Consider the following 22910-nt stretch of genomic DNA (forward strand, 5'->3'; position numbering starts at 1 on the left):
GCATCACCACAAACCTACTGTTCCTAAAAATAGCTTCTTTTCACATCCAGGTTCTGAGACACTGAGAGTGAGCTTTCCTGGGGTGCAACCAAATGCACAAGGGGGTGGAGGAGACTTGAACAGCTAAGGGTTGTGAGGACAAAGCAGTTTGCACTCAGGGTGTATGTATTACAGACAGCAGGGATGTGAACCACACTTTTTCATTCAGCCTGAGGGAGCCCTGCTCCTCCACTGGAGCGCACCGACCTCACATCAGCACAGCTGCCCACCGGTGGGGCTGGACTCAGGCTGGACTCAGGCTGGACTCCTCAGGCTGGACTGACTCAGGCTGGACTCCTCAGGCTGGACTCAGGCTGGACTCAGGCTGGACTGACTCAGGCTGGACTCAGGCTGGACTGACTCAGGCTGGACTCCTCAGGCTGGACTCCTCAGGCTGGACTCCTCAGGCTGGACTCCTCAGGCTGGACTCCTCAGGCTGGACTCCTCAGGCTGGACTCCTCAGGCTGGACTCCTCAGGCTGGACTCCTCAGGCTGGACTCCTCAGGCTGGACTCCTCAGGCTGGACTCCTCAGGCTGGACTCCTCAGGCTGGACTGACTCAGGCTGGACTCCTCAGGCTGGACTCCTCAGGCTGGACTGACTCAGGCTGGACTCCTCAGGCTGGACTCCTCAGGCTGGACTCCTCAGGCTGGACTCCTCAGGCTGGACTCCTCAGGCTGGACTCCTCAGGCTGGACTCCTCAGGCTGGACTCCTCAGGCTGGACTCCTCAGGCTGGACTCCTCAGGCTGGACTCCTCAGGCTGGACTCCTCAGGCTGGACTCCTCAGGCTGGACTCCTCAGGCTGGACTCCTCAGGCTGGACTCCTCAGGCTGGACTCCTCAGGCTGGACTCCTCAGGCTGGACTCCTCAGGCTGGACTCCTCAGGCTGGACTCCTCAGGCTGGACTCCTCAGGCTGGACTCAGGCCTCCCTTGCTGCTTGCTCTCCCTGTTCCATCTGTGATTTCCTCCTCATTCTCTGGTTGCTTCAGAGGCTGCGGAAAGGCTTACTGTCCGCCCTCAAACAGTGTTGCACACCCCACAGAGAATTCCATAGCCTATGTCACCACAGCAGCACACTTCTACTTCTCTTCACACGGTCCCTTAAATGGTCCCCCAACTCACTTCCATGTTCAGCCTCTCTTCAGGCTGAAAAAGTCTCCATAGTTCTGAGGTTATTTTCCTCATCTTTTTCCTTCATTCTGAGGCATTTTCTTTATTATCTCCTACAGCGAAGTGTCCTGATGTTTATGCAGATGTAAAATATATTATTAGTTTTGCTATTTGCTTCTGGTTCTTCAGTTCTTCTGGTATGAGTTTTGCTTTTCTGGGGCTAGGAGTTGAACCTAGGGTTTGCCCAGACCCCAGGTAAGTTCTCCACCATTGAGGCCTGAGGACCATGCAGTTCATGCTGATGTTCAGTCTGCTAAAGACAACACTGTCTTCTAGCTCATTGTTTCCAACCCAGAGTCATCTCCTATAAGCTCCAACTCCTCCCTCTGGCTGCTCTAAGACACTGCTCTTATGGTAATAAGGAATTATACAGTGATGACAAAGCTTTCAACAATCTGAGGACATTGGAATGCCCTTGTGTAACTTCTCTGTTCAGGATTTCTTGGCTTACTGGGCAGGCAGACCCACATTTTGTATCACATGTAGAGAAAGTTCTTCCTGCATGAGTTCTTTTTGCTCATGGGCTTCCCTGCCTGGTCTTTCCTTCTGGAGGGATGAATGTTTCATTTTAGATACTGTACTTTTCAAGTGTGAGTGAAGCTGTAGCTGTAAAATTTCCTTCCTTATTCTCTCAATATACTGATGCTTTCCTTTAATCCACGTACAAGTTTCCAATGCTAATTCTACATACATCATCTGTGGGTCTGTTTCTAGTAACGGACCATTTTTCTCTTTGGGGTTTACATTTTCTGTTAAGCAGATCTGAGGCGTTCCTACAATCTGCGGACATGTCTTCATGTACAGCACTACCAGTCAGCCTTCAAGGCAGTGAGCTCTGCTAGGAAGGCGGCGAGCCGAGACCAGGAGGGCATGGCATAGTGAGAGACCACTTGTCAACCCCTCTTTAACCTCCTTCCCGAGGGCTCCTGAACAGGTAAGTGACCAGGAGTTACTCTTTCTCTCATGCTTCTTTCCTCTACTAATTAAAAACTTGTCTAGCTTTGTTTATACAGATAATGAATACAGTTGCTAGTTCTAAGAAAAACACATCCCAGTTCAAAATAAATAAACAAAACAACCCCTGTAAAATAAAACCCAATTATTTTACTAGGTCTATGCTTTTACTTTTAATAAATATAAGAAAAAAATTGAGCCTAAAACAAAAATAGCTCTTAAATCATATATACCCCCCCCCCCCCGCATGTTCATTTGGAAACATCCATGCTTAAGTTCCTTACAGAATGCATTCTGATACTGGCAGAGCCATAGTGAGGTTTCTACCATGCTCAAGGTGAACACTGGATTCTGGTATCAAAGAGGGTAGCGTCTTTCTAATTTATCCAAAGGGAAAAAGGAAAAAGCCTTTAAAACCATTTATTTTTTCTATTTCGCCCCCTATGTTCTAGACTTCCTGGTCCCATAAATCTGCTTAATAGTTTCCTTCAAGACCAAATGTTCAATCAAAATCTCCATTGAAAGATAAACCTTGGGACAAACAAGTTTGAGTGGGGCACTGTGTTTGCAGAGGACTGAGCAGGCAGGGCAGGCAGGCGGGTGTGAGAATTGCTTCACACGACAAAGCCCTCCCACAGAGCATGCAGTTAGTTACTCTTGCCTAAAATGTATGAAAACTCTTGAAAAGGTGCAAAATAACTAGATAAAAGTTATCTGTTCCTACGTCAAGTACTGTGTAAGATCAAATATAAACTATAATAGATATAAAAATGGATTAACTTTTGAAGAAAATGAAATGCTACCAGCCAAAACCAGAAACACATCTAAGAACAGATGTATAAATGCTCTACATTTTCAAAGTGACGCTGATTATAAAGTGAGTGGAGAGGGCTGGGAGGGCTGTCAGCTGGTAACCAGCCCTGCTTGCTGCCAAGCCGGCCAGCTTGACTTTGATCCCTGAGTCATAAGTGCATTGTGGCCTGCACATGCCACATACACATACATACCCTGTACACACATCAAATATAGTAAAAAAATTTAAAAATTAACTGAAAATATTTAAACAAAAATGTCATAATTTTATGATAGTAATGCTATGTTCAGTTTCTTTGCTTAGAAACAGAAGTTAAAGGTCAGTATACTTGTTTCTTTTATGAACTCTTTAGGTACTTAAACTCAGTTACATATGATATTTACAGGATAATAAAATATGAACATTATCAAATATATTAAATTTATTTCTTAACATTCACCTAATTTGAGACTTTCTTGCATCTGTGCAAGAGACCTAAGTTCATCCCATTCTGCCACTTTTGATACACACTAAGTAAGCTTTTACTCACTGCAGACCAAGTCACCTCGTCTCCTCACTCAGTGGCCCCGCCTCCCCCCCCCCCCCCCAAGTTCCAGCCTCAGGAAACAGAATACCAGTGTGCTCACTCTGACACCACATCCTTTCAGGAGTTTGCAGTGTTTATTCAAATTCAGCAACTATTTTCTACATTCTTAATAAAACTGTTGCTCTAAGTTTAAGTGACATTTCAGGCTGTCATTTCCACAAAGACAAAAGGGTGTGGTTTAACCCTTAATCACTAGTCTGGTATATTGAAAGTACTTATTTCTTACCTACTAGAGTAGAAAGAAAAATGCAAATTTAGTATTGCCTAATCTCTTACTTGTAGAAAATTGTATTAGTTTTTCTTAAAACCAAGGATGTCAAGTTAGAGAACCCCTTGCTAGTTGTAACTGTACTATTATAGTCTCTTAGGGTATAAATGGATCTAAATGTAGTTTCTTTGTCTTGAACACATTGTCCAAAAACAGGCTGGCTCGACATACAATTTTTCACTTTGTCTTGGTGAGAAAACAGCACATGCTCAGTGGAAACCATAAGGCAAATGCTGAACTTTGAACTTTACCAAGGTTGATGGCAGGCTTCTCTGTACTCTCTCACATGGGCAGTGACAAGCTGTGCTCTGTTGCTGTGCTAGTATGGACCATGTGTGCTATGTTCCGAACTATGATGTTCAGGTCCAGTAACTGAATTTTAACTTCAGATAGTGTACCAGGATGAATCCCCACTCTAAATTAAGGAGACACGTACAATAGTTAACAGTTTTATATCTAGAGAAAACCAGATGCGAAGTAGCCCATAAGACAGTCATCCGCACTGCCTCACCTGCTCACAGTAGAAAGGAATTTGGTCTCATGTCCATGTGCCTTCAATTGTAGTCAGAGCAAATTAAAAACATTAGCAAAGTAAGACTGTGTACTAATGAGAGATTTTGAAGGGACACAGAGGCAAGGAGTAGTATGGCTAAGGTTAACTCTCTGGGGTCCTAAGGCAGGAAAACTACTGAAGACTACAGCTCTTCAAAGGCAAATATCTCACTCTTAAAAATAATTTATTTTTAATAAACATATCTGATATTTAAACCTGTATGCATTTCCCCACATCCCAGCAGCAGACACTTACTTCACGGTGGCACTGAGGAGGGAGTTCAGCTGTGGCATCAGCAGGTGATCTGGGGCTGAGAGGTAGCGGTCGAACTGAGCCTGAGAGCAGAGTGGGACAGGAAATGTAAGAATGGCTAAGGAACACCAAACACCCGCTCCTGGGGAGCACTGAAACGTCAGAAAATCCCCATTGCAGCTGTCTAGGGATATCTTTTCAAATGAGCATTTCTTAAAACACTATACCTGTAACACCCTAAAACGCCTATATGAAACTCATATGTAGCAGGGTTTGAAAAGAGAGAGTATAGAGAAGAGAGTGTGAGAGTTAACATACAACTGTCATTTTGTGTGTGCACATTTCTGTGTGTGCACCTGCTTGTGAGTGCCAGTGTGTGTGTGTGTGTGTGTGTGTGTGTGTGTGTGTGTACAGAGGACAGAGGACAACTTTGGGTACTGCTCTTCAGGTACCGTTCATCTTTTTCCCCACCAAGACAGAGTCTCCAGTAGCCTAGCGTTTGCCAAGTGGAGACGGCTGACCAGTGAGCCCCTAGGATCCCTGATCTCTCTCCCTCCTCTTCCCAGCACTTGGGATTACAGGCATGCACCACCATACCTGGCTTTCTAAGTGGGTTCTGGGGGCCAAGCTTGGGCTCTCAGACTTGTGTGGCGACACTTTACTGATTGCACCATCCCTGAACCTTACAAACACCTTTCTAAGAAAGTTAGGTCTTTCAAAGTGAATCCTAACTCTATTCACTGTCATTAACATTTTTAAATATGAATTTTTCTGTGAAATTCCAGTTTCTAGTCCAATGTAGTATATGCGATATGATTGTTCTTTTTGTGTGGCGCTTTTGACCATGACGTAATGTATGCATTTCACTTAGGGCCCTAAACTTCGAACTCTCCAACAGCAGCACTGCCAGTCCTCCTGCCCCTGGGGCAGTTGTTAGACAAGCCTTTTGGTTACTTTTAGTCCTGGAATGTGGCTGTGATGCTTAAAGTCAATTATCTGCTTGGCAGGACCTGGAATCAATCACCCGGGCAGAAGTCTCCACAACGACTGTCTAGACTAGGTTGGGCCGTGGGCATGCCTGTTAGACGTTTTGACGGGGTGAACTATGTGGAGACTCACACTGAATCTAGGCGATACCATTTCATGGGGTGGGGCCACATGAACAGCAGAGAGGGCTGAATATGTATGTATTCACTGCTCTCTTCTGACTGTGGACTGCTCTGGCTGGCTGTTTCAAATCCCCATCAAGTACTAACTGTGAGTTAAACAACGCTTTTCTCCATTAACTTGATTTTGTCAGAGTATTCTGCCATAGCAACAGGAAAAAGACAAAGACAGTGATACATAGGGCATCTCCGGTATCTCAACTGTTCATCCGAGTCCCCCCGGTCTGTTAGGATCATCTGAGGACAGATGGCAACAGCAGCAGGCGAGCCTCCAGGCTGACTTCCTGGGTGAATGGATCTAAGGAGCTAGAGCAACTGTGCTGCTGTGGAACACAGAGTGTCACACAACATACAAGCTCATCTATGACTATGCCCAGAACAAGCTTAGGTCAGACACACATGCTGCCCAAAGTGGTCCTCATCCGAAAAGTTAGGAATAACTTCCTATGTGTGTGTGTGTGTGTGTGTGTGTGTGTGTGTGTGTGTGTGTGTGTGTGTGTGTCAGTATGTGGATGGGTGTGTGTTTGGATGTATGCATGAATGTATAGGTGTGTCAATGACTGAATTATGAATGTGAGTATGTACTAGTGTGTATGAGTATTTGTACATACATGAGACTGTCAATTTATGTTTAAGTGCATGTGATTATGAGTGTATGTATGAGTGAGTGTGAATATGTTTATTAGTGTGAATGTGTCTGAGTATGTGTATACCTGTGTGAATGTGTATGAGTGTATGTGTGAGTTTGTGTATGGGTGAATCATGTGTGTGACTGGGTGTGTATGTGAGTGTGTGTGTGTATGCATGTTGTGCAGTGCTAGGACTGGACACAGAACTGTGTGCACGCCAGGCAAGCATTCTACTACTGCTCCAACCGGAGCTGTTCACCTGAAAACATAAACTGAAGGTTTCCTGAGTCTCCCGCTGGAGGAGCACGCTATTCTAAAGACAGAAATCCGAGTTCAGCTATCGTCTCAGGAAAGACAAGTTTAGAGCAGGAACCATGGTAGTACAAAGTCTGAGGTTCACAGCCTAACCACATCTGTCACCACTCCTGCCTCTCCACCAGATTAGGAACCAAACTCTGAAAATACAGAATTCCTAAACTGCACTGGTGGCGTGATTGAGGCCCGATGGAAGGTTTCCAGCACACAGTAAATCCCGGGAGAGCTCGTGTAAGGAGCGCACATGGAGGAGCTGTTATTGTCCCCAGTTGAATGTCAGGAGAGAAAAGCTGTCACCTGGGACATTACCACCACACAGTAAGCCATGGCCAGCGCTGCCTAAGGAAATCCCACTTGAAATGTTCGTTTCACACTTACCATTGCAGCCTTCAGCGCCACAGAATCTAGGTTGGGCATACTGGCTAAGGAGCCCTGTAAGAAAGTTATACAAATGGTCCGTTAGAAGATTGGCCAAGTTCAGAAAATCATGTAGTTGCTTCCAAAGAAAGGTGGCTTCTCATAACTGCAGTTAAGAGCAGGGCTGTAGTTGAGGAGCAAAGGCGCAACTCATCAGGAACAGAACCACCACCCCTGAGCTGTACTCAGAGCAAGGGAAGGAAAGTGACAAGTGCTTGGAGCTCATGGAGAGGTGTAGAGGCCGGGGTCAAGTGTGGAGGCCATGGCCCTCTTAACGAGCAGAGAACAGGGAGGAAGTGGTTGCCCTGTCAATGTGCTTCAGCAAAACGCAAGGACAAAAGCTGCTAATTCTTTGCTTTTTAAGGCAGGATGGCTACTTTGTGTTAGGGTTCCCCACCACCCCAGGACCTATTACTATTGGAGTTCTGCAAGATTACTTCAGTTCAGAACATTTTCCTTTAATGATCTGCTAAGTTAGATGGAGGATATTACTTCTTGTATAGCAATCCATACATTCATTTGGCTGAAAATGAAACAAGACTTTAAAAATTAATCAGTATGAACCTTGTACATACTTTATGATGCCAATTTCTCTGTCTTCACATCTTGTCACACTAATTCCTAAATATTCTCATTACTTCTCACCAAGCATTATTCTCACTCTCAGGCTCTCTCTTATCCCTGACAGTCACCGTGCTTAGCCTGTCTCACACACGACATCAACACAGAACAGCTGACAGTAGCAGGGCCACGATTAAGATCTAGAGTCCATCTCTAGAGCCAGCTCTGAGCTGCCCCCTTGCGGATCAAGTGGGGCTCACCTGATCAGGCCTATGCTGCTGTATCGTGTTGTAGATGTAACTCAAGCCCACTCTAGTTAAAACGTAAGAGGCTTGCTCGTTGATAAGAGTGTCCAGATGGGCTTCGATCTAGAACAAAGCACAGCAGAAGAAATGTTTTAGAGGAGAACTGTCAGCGAAAGCAGTCAGAGCAGGGCACACTGGGGGCACGGCCATGATGGACCTGACAGGCAGCCTCCGAGACAGCAGCTGCTTCCCTCAGCTACGATTAAGGACAGTTCTAGGGCTGGCCACTAGCTAAGAAATATGGGTTGCTTCTCAGCTGTTTCAAGAGCAGAACTCAGAAGTCATAACAACCATGTGAAATAAGTTAGTCAGGGAGAACGAGGGCTTGAAGGCTGAGCCTCCCCTCCATTCCCTGGACAGCCTAATCTCTGAAGAACCTTGGTGGGAACTGGTGCTGCGGCTGAGAAAAGGGCCACATGAAGGAAAGCACCTCAATAAAAAGAAGCTGCTCGCCCATTTGCCAGGTCCCCTTCCCTTATACACCATGAAGCACCCCAGTTTACCAATCTGCCAATTACACAGAGCACCAGCAACTCCCCTGTCTGCGTGATGTCAAAGCCTGCCTAGTTAAAGCAGCTTCGGCGTCAGCACCAGCATTCCTTCTACCAAGAAGCCTCCCACATTCTTCTTTCTCATGTAAATAGCCAAGAAGTACAATTAAGAGTCCTTACTTCCGGATTTACTGAAAACCAAAGAAAAATAAGTCGTTTAAATGTAAACTTTTAATGAAAGTGAAAAAGAAGACAGTTAACGCTGACAGCCAAGTCAGTGAGCTGAACAAGAAAAACGACAGAGAAAATATCAAACAGGACAAAGAGACTCAGACTAAACTGGAGAAGAGACCCATGGTATAAAACGAAAGGAAGAAAGGATCTCTAGAGCATAAGACAGCCACACACAGAGAGATGACAGACAGACAGACAGAGCGAGTGAAAAGTTTGAAGCTTTGAACGGAAATGGCTCTCAAATGTACTTGATGGGCGTAATAGGAAAGGAGAAATACCTAAAATATTCTGGAGAAGTATCTGAACCCAAAGAAAAATCCCTCCAGGCTTCTGGGTGGACAGACCTGGCTGCTCCAGGAGATGCAGACTCCCCTGGTCTTAGCAGTGGTGCTGGGGTCAGGGAGGTGACAGTGGGAGACTAGGAGGTGATGGGCGGAGCCCTCCGTCCAACAGTCTAAACTGTAGCTGAAGGACCCCATCCGGCTCCACCCTGTATGTCTCCAGTGTGTGCAGAGTCCAGCTGACACACCAATGTGGTGTTGAGAACACAGACTCTGACAGACTAACAGACACAGAACTTTGTACCGTGCAGAACTCTAAAGACAAGTGTGTAACTGCTGGTAAGGCAAATCAGACACAGTGGCAGAGACTTGGGGCTGACTTAGTGACAAATGTGCGAAGCATATTAAGAAATATGGAAATAAAAGGTCCTCAAGATAGGAAATCAATTGTTCTCCCTTACACGGCTCAGTCATCAGCTCTGAAAAGAGGAAAGACTCCTTGGAAGGCAGTCTCCTGCCTCAGGCTGTAGATCAAGAAGGCTAAGGTGATCCTGAGACAGGAGGAGGAGGTTGTGAGGGCAGTAGGACACAGAGAGAGGAAAAGAAGACACAGATAAGCATGAGTGGGCTGAGGGGAAGCAGACATCGGGAGTGGGGAGGGGAGGGCAGGGGAGGGCAGTGGAGAGGACAGTGAGCACGCACCCATGCAGAGGCCATTGTGAAACCCTTTATTTGTGCGCTGAACTAGAAAGTATTAAAACCTCGAGCCTCTCCAAAACCTTAAGTGGCACACACCAGAGTTTAGAGCTGCCAATGAACATTCCAGAGGAAAAGAATATACAAACAGGTAGGTGGGAGATGCTAGCTCACAACCAAACTCAACATGAAGGTGTTATTACTATTGATCAATCTCAAGTATTCTTAAAAGAATAAGAAATTAGACAATTTACATATATCGAAAGCTACTTCTCAGAAAAACACAGAGCAACAAATCAAACTTGCTGTATCCACTACCAAAGTGTTCACGCTTTGGGAAACAGGACATTTGGGGTCTTTGCTTCAGGCTTGTCCCCTAGAATGCTGCACCTACCAGTTAGTGCAGCAGAACCAGAGCCTGGGTGTTAGGTGACTTAGAGGCGGCTGACTCAGCCGTCATTCAGTCTTGGAGAGACACCAGCTGGCTTATGGGGACAGTGACTGTTAAACAAACCGTAGTGTTTTCCCTAACACTGCTTCTGTCCTCCGTAACACATGCTGCACGGCCAGCACACCATACAACACGGTATCTGCACAGCACTGAAGAGTCAGGTGAGTCAGAGAGCTTCCCGATGCCATCTAATCAGGTTCCTCAACCTTCTCACGTTCTGGCATCTCTAAAGCTGAAAACTCAAATTGTGTGTATGTGTGTGCACATGCATGCATGTATGCATGAATGTGTGTGTGTTTATATCTTTTGGATAGACTACCTTAAGGAATTCATGGAATTAGGCCACTGACATTTGTCCAAAGCTAGCATGTTGCATAGGCGAAATCAGAGGATCCACTCTAGCAGAGCTCACCTGAAACTGAAGCATTTCCAGGCGCCTGTCTGTGAATTCAAACAGAGCCAGCGTCGTCTTCATCATGTACAGTGAATTGACCATGAACGTGGCCATGTCAGCGGTGCCTAAATTGCTGGCTGACACTGTGCACATCTGGAGGAGAGGATCCAGGACACATGACAAAACCTGTAAATGAGAAGGAGCAATGAATTTTTATTTCTTAATCAGGAGACGATCCTGGATATATAGTCTTTCAGAATTAAATACAAAACTAACTGGAAGATTGTCAGCTAAGTTATAAAAAAAGTACATGAGGAAAAGATTCAATAACAAAACCAGATAGCTTAAAAATGGGCATCGCTGAATTACCTTTACAATCAAGAACTGATTTAACAGTGAAGAAAATCGACAAGGAAGGGATTGTCAAAGCACATGTTCACTCACACCTGCATTTGCAGAGTGTAAGCCGGAGGGGGGCAAGCAACCAATGAATTACAAACTACCTGCACAAAGTCAGCCTGCCGAGCATCCAAGGGGACCACTGAAGAATCGTGTGAGGCCAGAACGTCCCGCAGCAAAGTGAGGGTCTGACTCAGGGCAGAACTGGGTCCGAGGTCAGGTGGTGGGAGCTCGATCTGAACAAAAAGAGCAGTTTACCCACTGCTGCTGTTTTGTTCACAAAGTGTTAAGCATGATAAACACACAAATGTAACATAATACAAAGTGTAAAGCATGATAAACACACAAATGTAACATAACGCCGTGTCTAACAAATTACAGACTCACAACTTATCAAGTTGATTTTGAAGGATGCTGCTCAGGGTTCAAGGTTTTGTCAGCCCATCCAGAGTCACTATTACAACTTTCTATGTTAAAGTTCAAGGTCTAATGAGAAAAACTGGTATTCCCTTAAACTGTAGAAGTGTACTTGTTACGTATTGAGAAATACCCAGTGTACTTTGGTTTTAGCCCAAGTTCTGAGATAAATAAGTCCATACAGCCCCCTAGGGCGGTGCTGCTGATAGTGATCACTACTCTCAGGGCTCAGTGTCTAGGCTGGGGCTCTCAGCTCCTCTTCACTGAGAGGCTCTGAGGAACTCACTTGGAAAAGGAGTTTGTAGGAAGTAAGAACCGCTAAGAGTTTGAAATGTCGGTTTAAATCCTGGATATACCACGTATGGTCTATCAGTGTGACCTTGGGAAGCCTCTGGAGGCCTGGATGGAGTTCCTGCATCCCCTGCTGAGTTAGCTACTTAGGAAGTGGAAGCTAGGCCTAACACAACACTGCTGCCTGAAAGCACCACCAGAGGGCGCCTGCGAGCCTACTTTTAATTTTGTTTCTTTTTAATAGAAAAGGATCTTATGCAAGTATGAGATTCTGCCATAAAGCTTTAAAAGAATATCAGAATACTTTTAACTTTAACTGATAAGATGGTAAATAAAACGAAATGTGGCAATGAGAAGTCTTTATTAAGAAACTATAGCCTTGTGCCAGGAAGACAGGAAGAGAAAACATTTAAATGTGAGGATTTATTTAAGATCTTCTCATGCAGGACTGAAGAGTGCTTATGAAAACCTTCTTTCTTTTAAGAAAGTAATATTAACAAAACATGCTCTGAGTCACATGAGAAAACAAGAAAATACGGTCCAAGACAGGAGGAAAAAGCCAACAGACGCTCTCACTGGTGGAGGCTAGGCAGTGGGATGACTTTATTACGCTCAATGCCTAAGGAAAGCATGTCTGAGGAACCACAGGAGAGAGTGACAACGGCTGCCACACACAGGCACGGCTGACAAAAACGCTGAGGGGACACAGCACCTGAGATGAAACTTCACTACAGGGTTAAGTGACAAGTGTGGTGGACACAAAAAATGGCTACTGAATGTGGAGAGGGGCCGACTAAGACCACATGCTCTGTGGAGCAGAGAGAAATGGAGTGAAATGGAGAGGAAGGGAGTCCATCAGAGGCTGTGGGTCAGAAGAAACAAGGAACGAGGAGCAGGAAGTATTTGAAGAAATAGATGACCTCCCAAATCTGATGAACACTGATCTGACTGGCCAAGCAAGTGACTGAATCCCAGCATAAGTCTACATTGGTCTCCATGGAGATAGAGTGTAACAACAGATAGAGAGGCTGGGGGATGGCTCTGTGAAGAGCATGGTCTGCTCTGTTTACAGTACTTGGATTCAATTCCTAGCACACACACGGTGGCTCATAACCATCTATAACTCATTAAGATTAGCAATCAATGCTGTTACAGTGTTGCTAGCAAAACCAGAATGCATTAGATTACACAGACTTAATGGCTGGAAGGAGTAAAATAGTAGCCAGAAAGACAACCTTTTAAAATGCAGGAGAAATTGAAACTATCAGGAGGACAAATATATTTTCCCAGTAGTTTTTGTTTATATTTTCTTTTCCTCTTTGTGAATGGAAAGACTACTACATGAAGCTATAATTATAAAATATGTTCGTGGGCAGTATAGGAGGAAGATAGCAAAATTCTAAAGTAATGGAGAGAAAAGGGAATGAAGACTTAAGACATACAGAAAAAAAAGAGTAATCTAACAAATTCAAGTATCCAGAAGCCATTCAAATGTAAACGGGTTAAACATACTCATCAAAAAAGGCAAGGACTAATGGATGAATTTTTTTGTTTAAAAAACTGTGTGCTATCTTCTAACAAGCCAAAAGTAAAAGGACATAAGAGAGATATACTTTGCGAATATTCAAGTGAAAACTAGCACAGTCACATCGACATTGAACAAAACACATAAGGCAGAAGTATCACTAGGAATAAAGGCTTTGACGAGAGTAAAAAGATCAATATGTGATAGAAGCTACAATAGTTACTTCCCTCCGAGGAAGCATCTAACAGCAGAACCCAAATATGAAGCTGACAAAGAATAATTATTCCTGCTCCAGAGATCTGCTCAACTTAAAACTCTACACCACACGGGTCTCTAGGGTTCTGTTGTTTGCTTACATTACACGGTGGTTTTCTATGCACTTTCATAGCATTATGAATATAATACAGAAGACAAAGCCGCACCACCACAACATGAAACCAGGAAACTGGAAACATCTTGTAAGAGCTCCAGGCTTCACTGTGTCACATCAGCTCTAACACAGACATAGTTCTAAGCTTGTCTTAGCCACAGATACTTGAGAAACTGTATTAAAAATATGTTTACAATTAAATTTTTTAGAAAACAAAGTAATGAAACTCATCGAGATTTTTCTCATATTAGGGTGAAGGTACACTAATCCTGGAAGATAAACTATGACCTGAGGTATACTAAACTCCCCAACGTGGACTTGAAAAGAAATAACATCTCTAAAGTCCAAACATGAAAGTCCCCATTCACATGGGCGCAGCCCAGGGAGGCCAGGCGAACCCACCTTGTCCATCAGTTTATTCGCATGGAGACTCAAGCTACTGAAGAATATTTTTTTGCTTAGCAAGTGCATTTCTTCAATTGTTGTCAGTAGAGTAGCTGCACTATTTCCAACAATGCCACTAAAAGCAAAGAATATCCATTTCAGGTTAAAAAGCCAACAAGTTTATCCCATGGAGCAGTCTTTAGGGATGCAGGCTGGAGAGATGCACAGTACATAAGACTGCTTCCTTTCAGGCTTGACGGCCTGAGTGTGAGCCCTAGCACCCACATAAAAGCCGTATCATGGCTGCAGGTGCCTGTGACCCCAGCACTGGGGCCCCAGGAGCCCTCTGACCAGTCTAAAAGGCAGGCTTCAGGTTCTCAAGGGAATGAGGCAGACAGCGATGGAGGAAGTCATCTGACATTCTCCCCGGCCTCCTCACGCAGGACGGGCACATGTCACACCCAGGCACACAAGTATACACACCACAGAGACATGGAGCGAGGGAAAGGGAGGGGAGGGGAGACACTGATCAAATGACCTGGGCTACAATAGTGACTTTACAACAAAAATAGCCTTAAGTAGGCGGTAGGCGTGTGTGTGTGTGTGTGTGTGTGTGTGTGTGTGTGTGTGTGTGTGTGTGTGTGTGTGTTCTATAAACTAAAACCAATCACTCTAGTTTCACATAAATACATCAGTTTTCTTTTCATCTGAGTAAGGGGGTTAGAAAGGGAAAGAAGCAAACTAAAGCCTGAGCACCCACATATGGAGTCTGGAATAGGGAAGTGTGTACATCATGTTAGGAAGGCTTCGGCTCTCAGAGACTCAGGATCTGGATATGCAGATGAGTGAAGATGGGTTGGCAAAGGCTTTTTATAACTATTTCACATTCTGGGTAAGGTTTATTCAACCTGTACTGTGCTCCCAATATTTCACAACATCCGTTAGCAAGGCTGAGTCAGAACTCACATCTGTGACACGCAAACCCTTTCTTCTCTAGCACAGCACACATGCACTTCATTACACAGCGAAGTCTAGATTTAATTTTAAGGAAGACAATTAATAGCTCTTAGTGACTTGATAACTAGATTGTGTAACACTTATTTCTCTTCATTAAAACTAGCTTATCCTATCAACTTACCTCAAAACTGTAGTTACTCAAGTCTTTACAGCTGCTTAGAGACTAGTATATTTAGACTAACTATAAAAATGCATTATTTTGAAACAATTAATTATATTAGCATATTTGATAATCTTCAATTTTCTATTAAAAAGATGATTCTTTGACCCATCTAAAGAGATTTCTCATTTTTGCAAGGAGCAAAGTATGTTTATGTATTTTGCTCACTGATATACTGAAAGGAATTTTAATTTTAATATTTTTAGATAAGACATTGTTTCATATGTTGGGTTACACTGTGTGAAACTGTGTCTCTATCCTTCCTCACCTATCTAATGCGTTCTCTGGTTGGCTTTAATAAAAATTTGATTGTCACTCTTGGGCAGGAGTGGAAGGTGGGACATCCTAGGAGGGAGAAAGGAACTCTGGGAATGAGGAGGAAGAAAGGAGACATGGGAGGAAAGACATATGGTTAAAGGCCTGGAAGGCACGGCTATCCATGGGGGTGGATGGGGCTAGGTGGTTGGGCTAGCCTGGATGAGCTATTTGAGAATCTGCCCAGCTAAAGCCTAAGGCTTTGAATGAAGTATTAAAAGGTCTCTGTGTGGTTATTTGGGAAAAAGCTAATTAAAGAATAATTGTCATTGTATTAATTTCCAGCATTAATTAATATAAACAATATTAATCATTTTAATTTGCATTCAAATCCTATAGACTTACTTTTCTGGAGAGAAGATAAAGGTATGTCTATTCTATCACAAAACTAAACACTAATGACAAACTGAGGACATCGGTGCCCAAATGACACAGCTCACTCACTGTGTAGGGGGCTCAAGCTGTCATGGATCTCACTTATTGATACAGAAAGGCTTACTTTGTAGGTCTATTTTGTTATGTACATTGTGTGTGTGTGTGTGTGTGTGTGTGTGTGTGTGTGTGTGTGTATGCGCACATACAGTCATTGACACACATAGTAGGCACAAGACTGTGTCCTGACTATAGATAAACACCTCAGAGGACAGGCGCTCATTCACTGCTTATTGTTACCTGATGGTATGGTGGTAAAACTTGAGGAGGTTAGAAATTTTATATAATAACACTGCCCCAGGTTCAGCAAGTATTACTTGTTCAATTCGAACCTAAGAAAACATGAAAAAGAAAACCGTGAACATTTCTTAAAAGTATACCTTTTCTTCATTAATGATGAGATACACAGTATAAAAACACTCAAGAAACAATTTCACTGCTGTAGCAATCACAAAACGCTTTCTGAAAGACTTCTGCATATTAAGTCAAAAGGTAAGTGGTTTCACACAAACTGCTGAAGGTGACTCGGTACCCGATTATTCAGCTATGCAGGTAAGATCAAAACCACAGCAAGACCACCACTGCGTATGCCGAGTTGGTCAGGACTAAACTGCAAAAGCAGCTACAGAGAGCAAGACAGACAGACACAGAGTTCTGTCTGTGTCACACTGGCTGTGTCTGTCAGCAGAGACTAGGAGAATCACAGCACCACACATCTGTCCAGCTATGGAGCTGCCAGGGCAAAGCCGGATCTGGTTGAAGATGAACCTGCTCTTCCAGGAGTCTTCTAACCCCTGCCACGCACTGCTCCCTCCCTCAGTCCGTTACCCATGATGCCGACACTATCTACTCTGTCTGCTCGTACATGCTCTCACACGATTATCTCCTGCTCTCTAAAAGCAGACACAGGGTTTCTTGTATCTTCCAGTCTCTGCAGCAGTGCACACCACAGATGTTCAATGCGCTCTTTCACAGTTGAGTTTTCTCTCTTCTTTTGTCTCAGGATATAGATACTATACGTGTCCCGCTTTACAAAGAACTCTTTAGTTATGGACACTAATTTATTTTCACATTTGCATGTTTATGAAAGTGAGTCCTCTTTGGCATGAGGCAACAAGATAAGGAATCACACCTACCCTTAAAAATCAATTTCTAAATGAACACATTTCTTGGTATGTGTGTGCACACACATCCATGTGGGTGTGAATACCCTTGCAGGCCTGTGTAGGGGCCAGCAATCTACACAGGGAGGCTTCCTTTTACACTCTCAACTTTGTCTTTTGTATCAAGGCCTCTCACTGAACCTGGCCCTCACCTGCTGAGTAGACTGCTGGTCAGCAAGACCCCAGGATTATAATTATATGCATTATTCAAAACGGTATTTTAAAAAACTTAACACAATTACACCATAAGGACTCCAGCTGCAGACAGGTTTTCCTGGGCAGATGAATGTTTAACACCAGCTCAGTTATCCTGCATCAGTCTTAGGGAACTTAGAGACAACAAGAAAATTCTTATTCCTACTCTCTTTAGAAAGAATGTGGGAACAGTGGAAGGGTAGAGCAAGGAGGAAAGGGACAGAGGGAAGCGGGAAGATAGAGAACTGACAAAAGCCCACAGCTTACAGCCTGGAGCTCAAGGGAAAGCAACACCTGAGTCCCAGCAGAGACAGCTGCAACAGTAGAGTGACAAACAACACACAAGGAAACACCCTTTCTGACAGAGGCCACAGGAGACACCAGCCATTCAGCAAAACCAAGTCTTAGAAAATGGTTACAAGAAGAAATAAAGTAGGAGACTAAGACTGGGACAACAGAGCACGGCTGAGGCTGAAGTGGAGCTGGTGGTAGAGAACAAGACCTGGGCAGAGAACACATAGGAAGCTCCTGGTACAGCTCTGACACCCAGTACTCAGTGAACCATGGTGCTTAGAAAGGGAAAAGGGAGGCTCAGGCAGACGCTTCAAGGGCACATGAGAGGCAGGTTCTAACAGCAGCAAAGCCAGGACACAGGATGGGGGGGGGTGCTGATCTCTTGGTGCCAGAGCAAGGGTGGGGGAGAGGGAGAGAGATGAAGTGAAGGAGGGGAAGAGGGAGAGAGGGGGGTAGAAGAAAGAGAAAAAGGAGGGGAGATGGAGGGAAGGAGGAAGGGGGAGGGAGGAGGTGATGGGGAGGAAGGGGGGGAGGGAGGAGGTGGTGGGGAGGAAGGGGGAAGGAGGAGATAGTGGAGAGGAGGTGGTGGGGAGGGAGGGGGGAGGGAGGAGGTGGTGGGGAGGAAGGGATACTGACAAGCCTCCGGGTTCTAACCTACCGGGAGCTGAGTGCTGGCATCTGTCTAGGCAGTGTACCTGCCCATCCCCACCCCTGTGCCTCGAGGCTCCATCTCCCATGCCTCTTTTCTCTGTGTGCTCGTCTGTTTTCACAGAATGCATGATTTATGGAAGTCAGGAACACAGGGCACATTAAGGATTATATTAGAAGAAATGGAACACTTATGAAAAGGAAGGGCTGTAACCCCTGGACTTGAGGGCAGACTCAAATTCTGGTGACTGTTTTTGAGTTTGCTTTATAAGTGATGCTGACAAGACAGCATCTTACATACAATGGAATAAACTTAAACCACAAATTTCTAAAAACAAAACAAAACAAAAGAAAACACAATATCCTCAGAATAAACAGTGTTAGCTAGTTTTTACAGAAGCTAGGCTAATTTTAGAAAGTGTAATGAGAAACTCTCCCCACCAGATTGGCTTGTGGACAAACCTCTGATACATTTTTGTGGTTGATGTGGGAAGTCCCAGCGCTCTGTGGCTGACATCAATGGACAGGTAGTCTGGGAATGTATAACCAAGCCAACTAAGCAAGCCAGTAAGCAGCACTCCTCCATGGCCTCTGCCTCAGCTCCTGCCTCCAGTTTCCCATCTGAGTCCCTGTCAGACTTTCCTCAAAGAGGGTGATGTAAATGGGAAGAAGACTGTGGCGGGTGCAAACTGGGAGCCATGTACTACGTCTGCCTCACTTGACCCTCACTGCTGTCACAAGGAGCCCTTGAGAACAGGGCCATGTGAGGATATTTAGCACAGGAGAGTTATGCACTGGGACAAGGCTGAAATGAGGACAGAACCTCCTGACTCCAAATATGTTCATATTTGGATGAATCATTATATATTAGTATTAAAACAACATCACCCATTGATTTCTCTGAGCTCCTAAGAATGAGCCAATACTTTGGTCAGAGACCTGAAAACACAATGAAGACAGAACCCTTACCTTTAGAGGCCGACACACACCCTCGGTGATATGCCCAACAACTTCTTGAATATTTTCTTTAACACCTACAATTAAGTACATCATAATTATGTTTTCCCAAGTTATACCTGATCATAAGTTTTAAGAACCACTCAACAGAAACACCTATGAGTGATGTCACAAACTGCACAAACAGCAACACTTTGCTAGGCTGGGTGTCTCTGGGACATTATGAGTTGTCATGGTGTTGGTAACCAGCATGAGTCTACAAGTGCTGACAACTTATGAGAATGATGGCCAACACTTTTTATGAGGCCCGAGTGTGAGCTGTGAGCTGGAGGTCCAGGAAGGTGCAGCAGATGGCGCTGCAAACACTTCACTCGAGTGGTGTGGCACTGAGAGCGAAAGGCTGAGAGCTGGCCGTGCAAGCCAAGGAAAAGCCAAGCTTGCTCATACTAATTATTACCAAGCAGGGCAGACAGGCAACCACTCTCATTTTAGAGTGAGGCTCAGAATTTCACCGAACTTTAACTTATCTTCAAGCTTCCAACCGCAGTTTCTCATATAAACTTCTCGAAAGACACCTAGAGGAAACACATCCCTTCTTTCTTTCTTTTTCCCTTTGGGGAGGGGGCATGGCCTAACTACGTAGCCTGGCTGGCCTAGAGCTCACTATGTGCAGATCAGGCTAACCTCAAACTCACAGAAATCCACCCGCGTCTGCTTCCTGAGTACTGGGATTAAAGGCATGTGCCACTGTGCTCAGTCTGGGAATACATTCTTTAAACCTGGGCAATTGGGCTAGTGACAAAAGAGAAAAAGTACAGACTTTGGCTGGCACAATGGCTCATGCCTATAACCCAGAACTTAGAGGGAGAAGGCAGGAGTGACAGTTTGAGGCCAATCTGGACTATAGTGAGACCATGGAAGACCATGTCTCACACAAACAAAAACTGCAAGCTTTGTCCCCATCTAAGACATATGCTGCACTGACTCTCAGTACTGAAGAGCTGAGTCTGTGACCACAGTAATGTATGGACACACTATGCCACCCAGTCAGATAATACCAGGAATAGTATTTCTCTTTACTTTCTATCAAAATCAGAATACCCTCAACTTACATACTAAACCCCCAGGGTGTAAAATAAGTCTCTCATAATGTTGTTCTCATCTACTCGACTGGATTTTAGAATTGCTTAAGACACAAATATTGGGATATCTGTGAGGGCATTTCCAGTGTGGTTTAGGTGGGGCAGAAGACTCAGTCTAAGTGTGGACAGGGCCCAAACTGATTCAAGGGCAGAAAGGAACAAGGGTGCCCAAGGCATACCAGCTTCTCTCTGTGCTTCTGACTGTGGATGACCATGATGGTGCAACACCAGCATCCTCTCTCTCTGCTGCTGACTGTGGATCACTATGACCAACCACCTCCCACTCCTGCTCCCACGCCTTCTCTGCCACGATAGAATTCTTTCCTCCTTGTGTTGCTTTCATCAGGAATTTTATCATGGCAACCACAATAGTAGCTGATACCTCTTTAAAGTTACAACTGAAAAATGCAGCATACGTCTTAGATTGGTAGAAATTTTATAGACATCAGCAATTCTGGGATATAGTTATTGTTCACACTTAAAATCCAAAAGTTTTAAGCATTTAGAAGAGTCCCTAGAGAAAGAAGACTGTGGGTAATACAAATGAACAATTACAGCTTAGTGACATCAGCAACACTCAGCCACTCACTACATCCTGGTCTCTGAGGCTGAGGCTGAAGGTCTGAGCAGACGTACGCCTGGCTCTCCAACCACACCTTACCAGAAGGCAGCAGGGCACGGGAAGACAGGCAGACCCTAAATTTAAATGGCCAAGCAATAGACAAAAGCACAGAAATCTATTAAGCAAAATGGGGTGGGGGTGGAGGGTTTCTAAGGATAGCTCATGTGGCATCTAAGTGTCAAGTGTTTATCTCTGTGAAGACAGCAACAGAAGCACAGAAGCCATGTGCATTTTCTCTATTAAGAGTTAGCAATAACTCACCCTGTGCAGTTACATGCTTTAAGAGAGCTTCCAGATGTTCCTTCTCAGAGGCAGTAGCTTGATGGAGCCAGGCCAGCATGTCTCCCACATACCTAAGGAAAGCCACCTGTTAGTAAAGATGTTCCAGGGAAAACGGTCTGATCCTCTACTAATGTCAATCACTATACCTCAGCGGGTCATGGGAGTGCATTTCAATGGGTCTAGGTGTACCTCCTGGCCCTCCTCTTGTAAGAGCATCAATAAACCCACGAACCACAGTGCTTCGCCTGGCCGTTCCAAATTCATCTAAGGTATACCTAGAAGAAACACATGATGTGAGAAGTACCTATAACAGACACACACGTCAGTCGGTACCTAAGATCAGCAAGACAGGAAACCATTAGGCACACCCTTCAAGAACTGCAATGTTCAACTAAAAGTTATGAGTCATTCTAACACGCTAAAAATTCAATCTAAAGGTACAAACTTTTCTCCTTCAAAGAAGGAATGCTTTGGACCAAGAACTACAATGGCAATGGTGGCGGTGGCGGAAATAGGAACAGCTGGCTCCAGAGATTACAGAAAGCCACACACCTAGTTCTCAGGAGCTAGTTAGAATTCTGCAGCCCAAATACCAAGACCCTTTTTTTCCATATTAAAAATTTCTCCTTCTGTTACTATCACTTAGCACCCAAAACGGAACCAAAAATGCTGATTTTTAAAAGCTTATTTTGACTCGAATGGGACATATTAGTTGTTCGATACATTTATTAACTGGCTATGTATGCACAGCAAGTATCTTTTAGTTAGAAGGTACTCACTGTTGATGAAGACGGGGGAACTTTCCTGTGATGGAGGAACTGACAGAGAATGAAGCTCTGACTCAGAGTGCAGTGATCTGGGATGCGTGTGTGGGGAAGGACGGAATCTGTTCTTGTATCCTAAAATACCTGGCATTCTTTATGCCCTTTTTACTATTCCATACACAGCAAACATTTTTTAAAAATTTTAATAATATAAAGTCAGTAGATTCCATACCACAGATTTCTAAATCCCTAAATAGTATTCTACTAGCCTAAACATTAAGAATGAATTCAATAACTAATAAACAAATTTATCAAAGTTTCCTCAAGACGTCCAGAAGAGTTACTTTCTTGGGTGACACTGCTTTCTGAATTATGTTGTAGCTATAACAAGAGCACTGCCGGATGCTCTGACTATTCACACTGTTACCAACTGAGAGGGAGGCGAGCGAAGTGACAGACAGTGGGGGCTGGGATCACGGACCTCTCCTGAGGTTCACTCTGGTGTTGAGATCTCTGCAGATACATCATAGCAAGGGGAGGGGAAGTGCAGGGGTCAGAGAAGGCTTTGCTGTGCTGCGCAATGCTTCACATTTGCTTTCTCTATTTTAGGCAGAGCAGAGCCAACACTTCACTTCCACCACACACTGAAGCCACTCAGTGCAGAAGGGACGTGTGTATCAGGCCTGGAGAATGCTGGGGTTTAACCTGTACAAAAGCTAAAGTCTCACCGAACACTAGGGTCAATCCTACTGCAGAATAAACATAATTTAGGAAAAGACAGCACGGGGCAGAAAGAACCTTCAGCCATCTTTGGACATGGAACATCTTTCTCAGAGACAAAAGAAAACTAAATGGCACTTTCCCAACAAAGGCCAAAATTTCAAAATGCAGCTTTTATAAGACTGAATGTTCAAAATATATAGTCTAAACTTCTGCCCAAAAAGCAAATCAAAAGA

At 44.4% G+C, this 22910-nt stretch overlaps 1 protein-coding gene across 1 annotated transcript in view; it reads right to left on the reverse strand.

Annotated features, from left to right (window-relative positions):
- The window catches only part of Cog6 (component of oligomeric golgi complex 6), a 36782-nt gene that overhangs the window by 1028 nt on the left and 12844 nt on the right, over positions 1 to 22910 (reverse strand). The window contains 10 exon segments of the mRNA NM_001004262.1: positions 4641 to 4720; positions 7126 to 7179; positions 7986 to 8093; positions 10596 to 10763; positions 11081 to 11212; positions 13982 to 14099; positions 16128 to 16219; positions 19157 to 19221; positions 21170 to 21261; positions 21337 to 21465. Coding sequence (NP_001004262.1) covers positions 4641 to 4720; positions 7126 to 7179; positions 7986 to 8093; positions 10596 to 10763; positions 11081 to 11212; positions 13982 to 14099; positions 16128 to 16219; positions 19157 to 19221; positions 21170 to 21261; positions 21337 to 21465 — 1038 coding nt within the window.

Source organism: Rattus norvegicus, chromosome 2 (genome assembly GCF_021556685.1).
Source record: "Rattus norvegicus strain SHRSP/BbbUtx chromosome 2, alternate assembly SHRSP_T2T, whole genome shotgun sequence".
Lineage (NCBI taxonomy): Eukaryota > Metazoa > Chordata > Mammalia > Rodentia > Muridae > Rattus > Rattus norvegicus.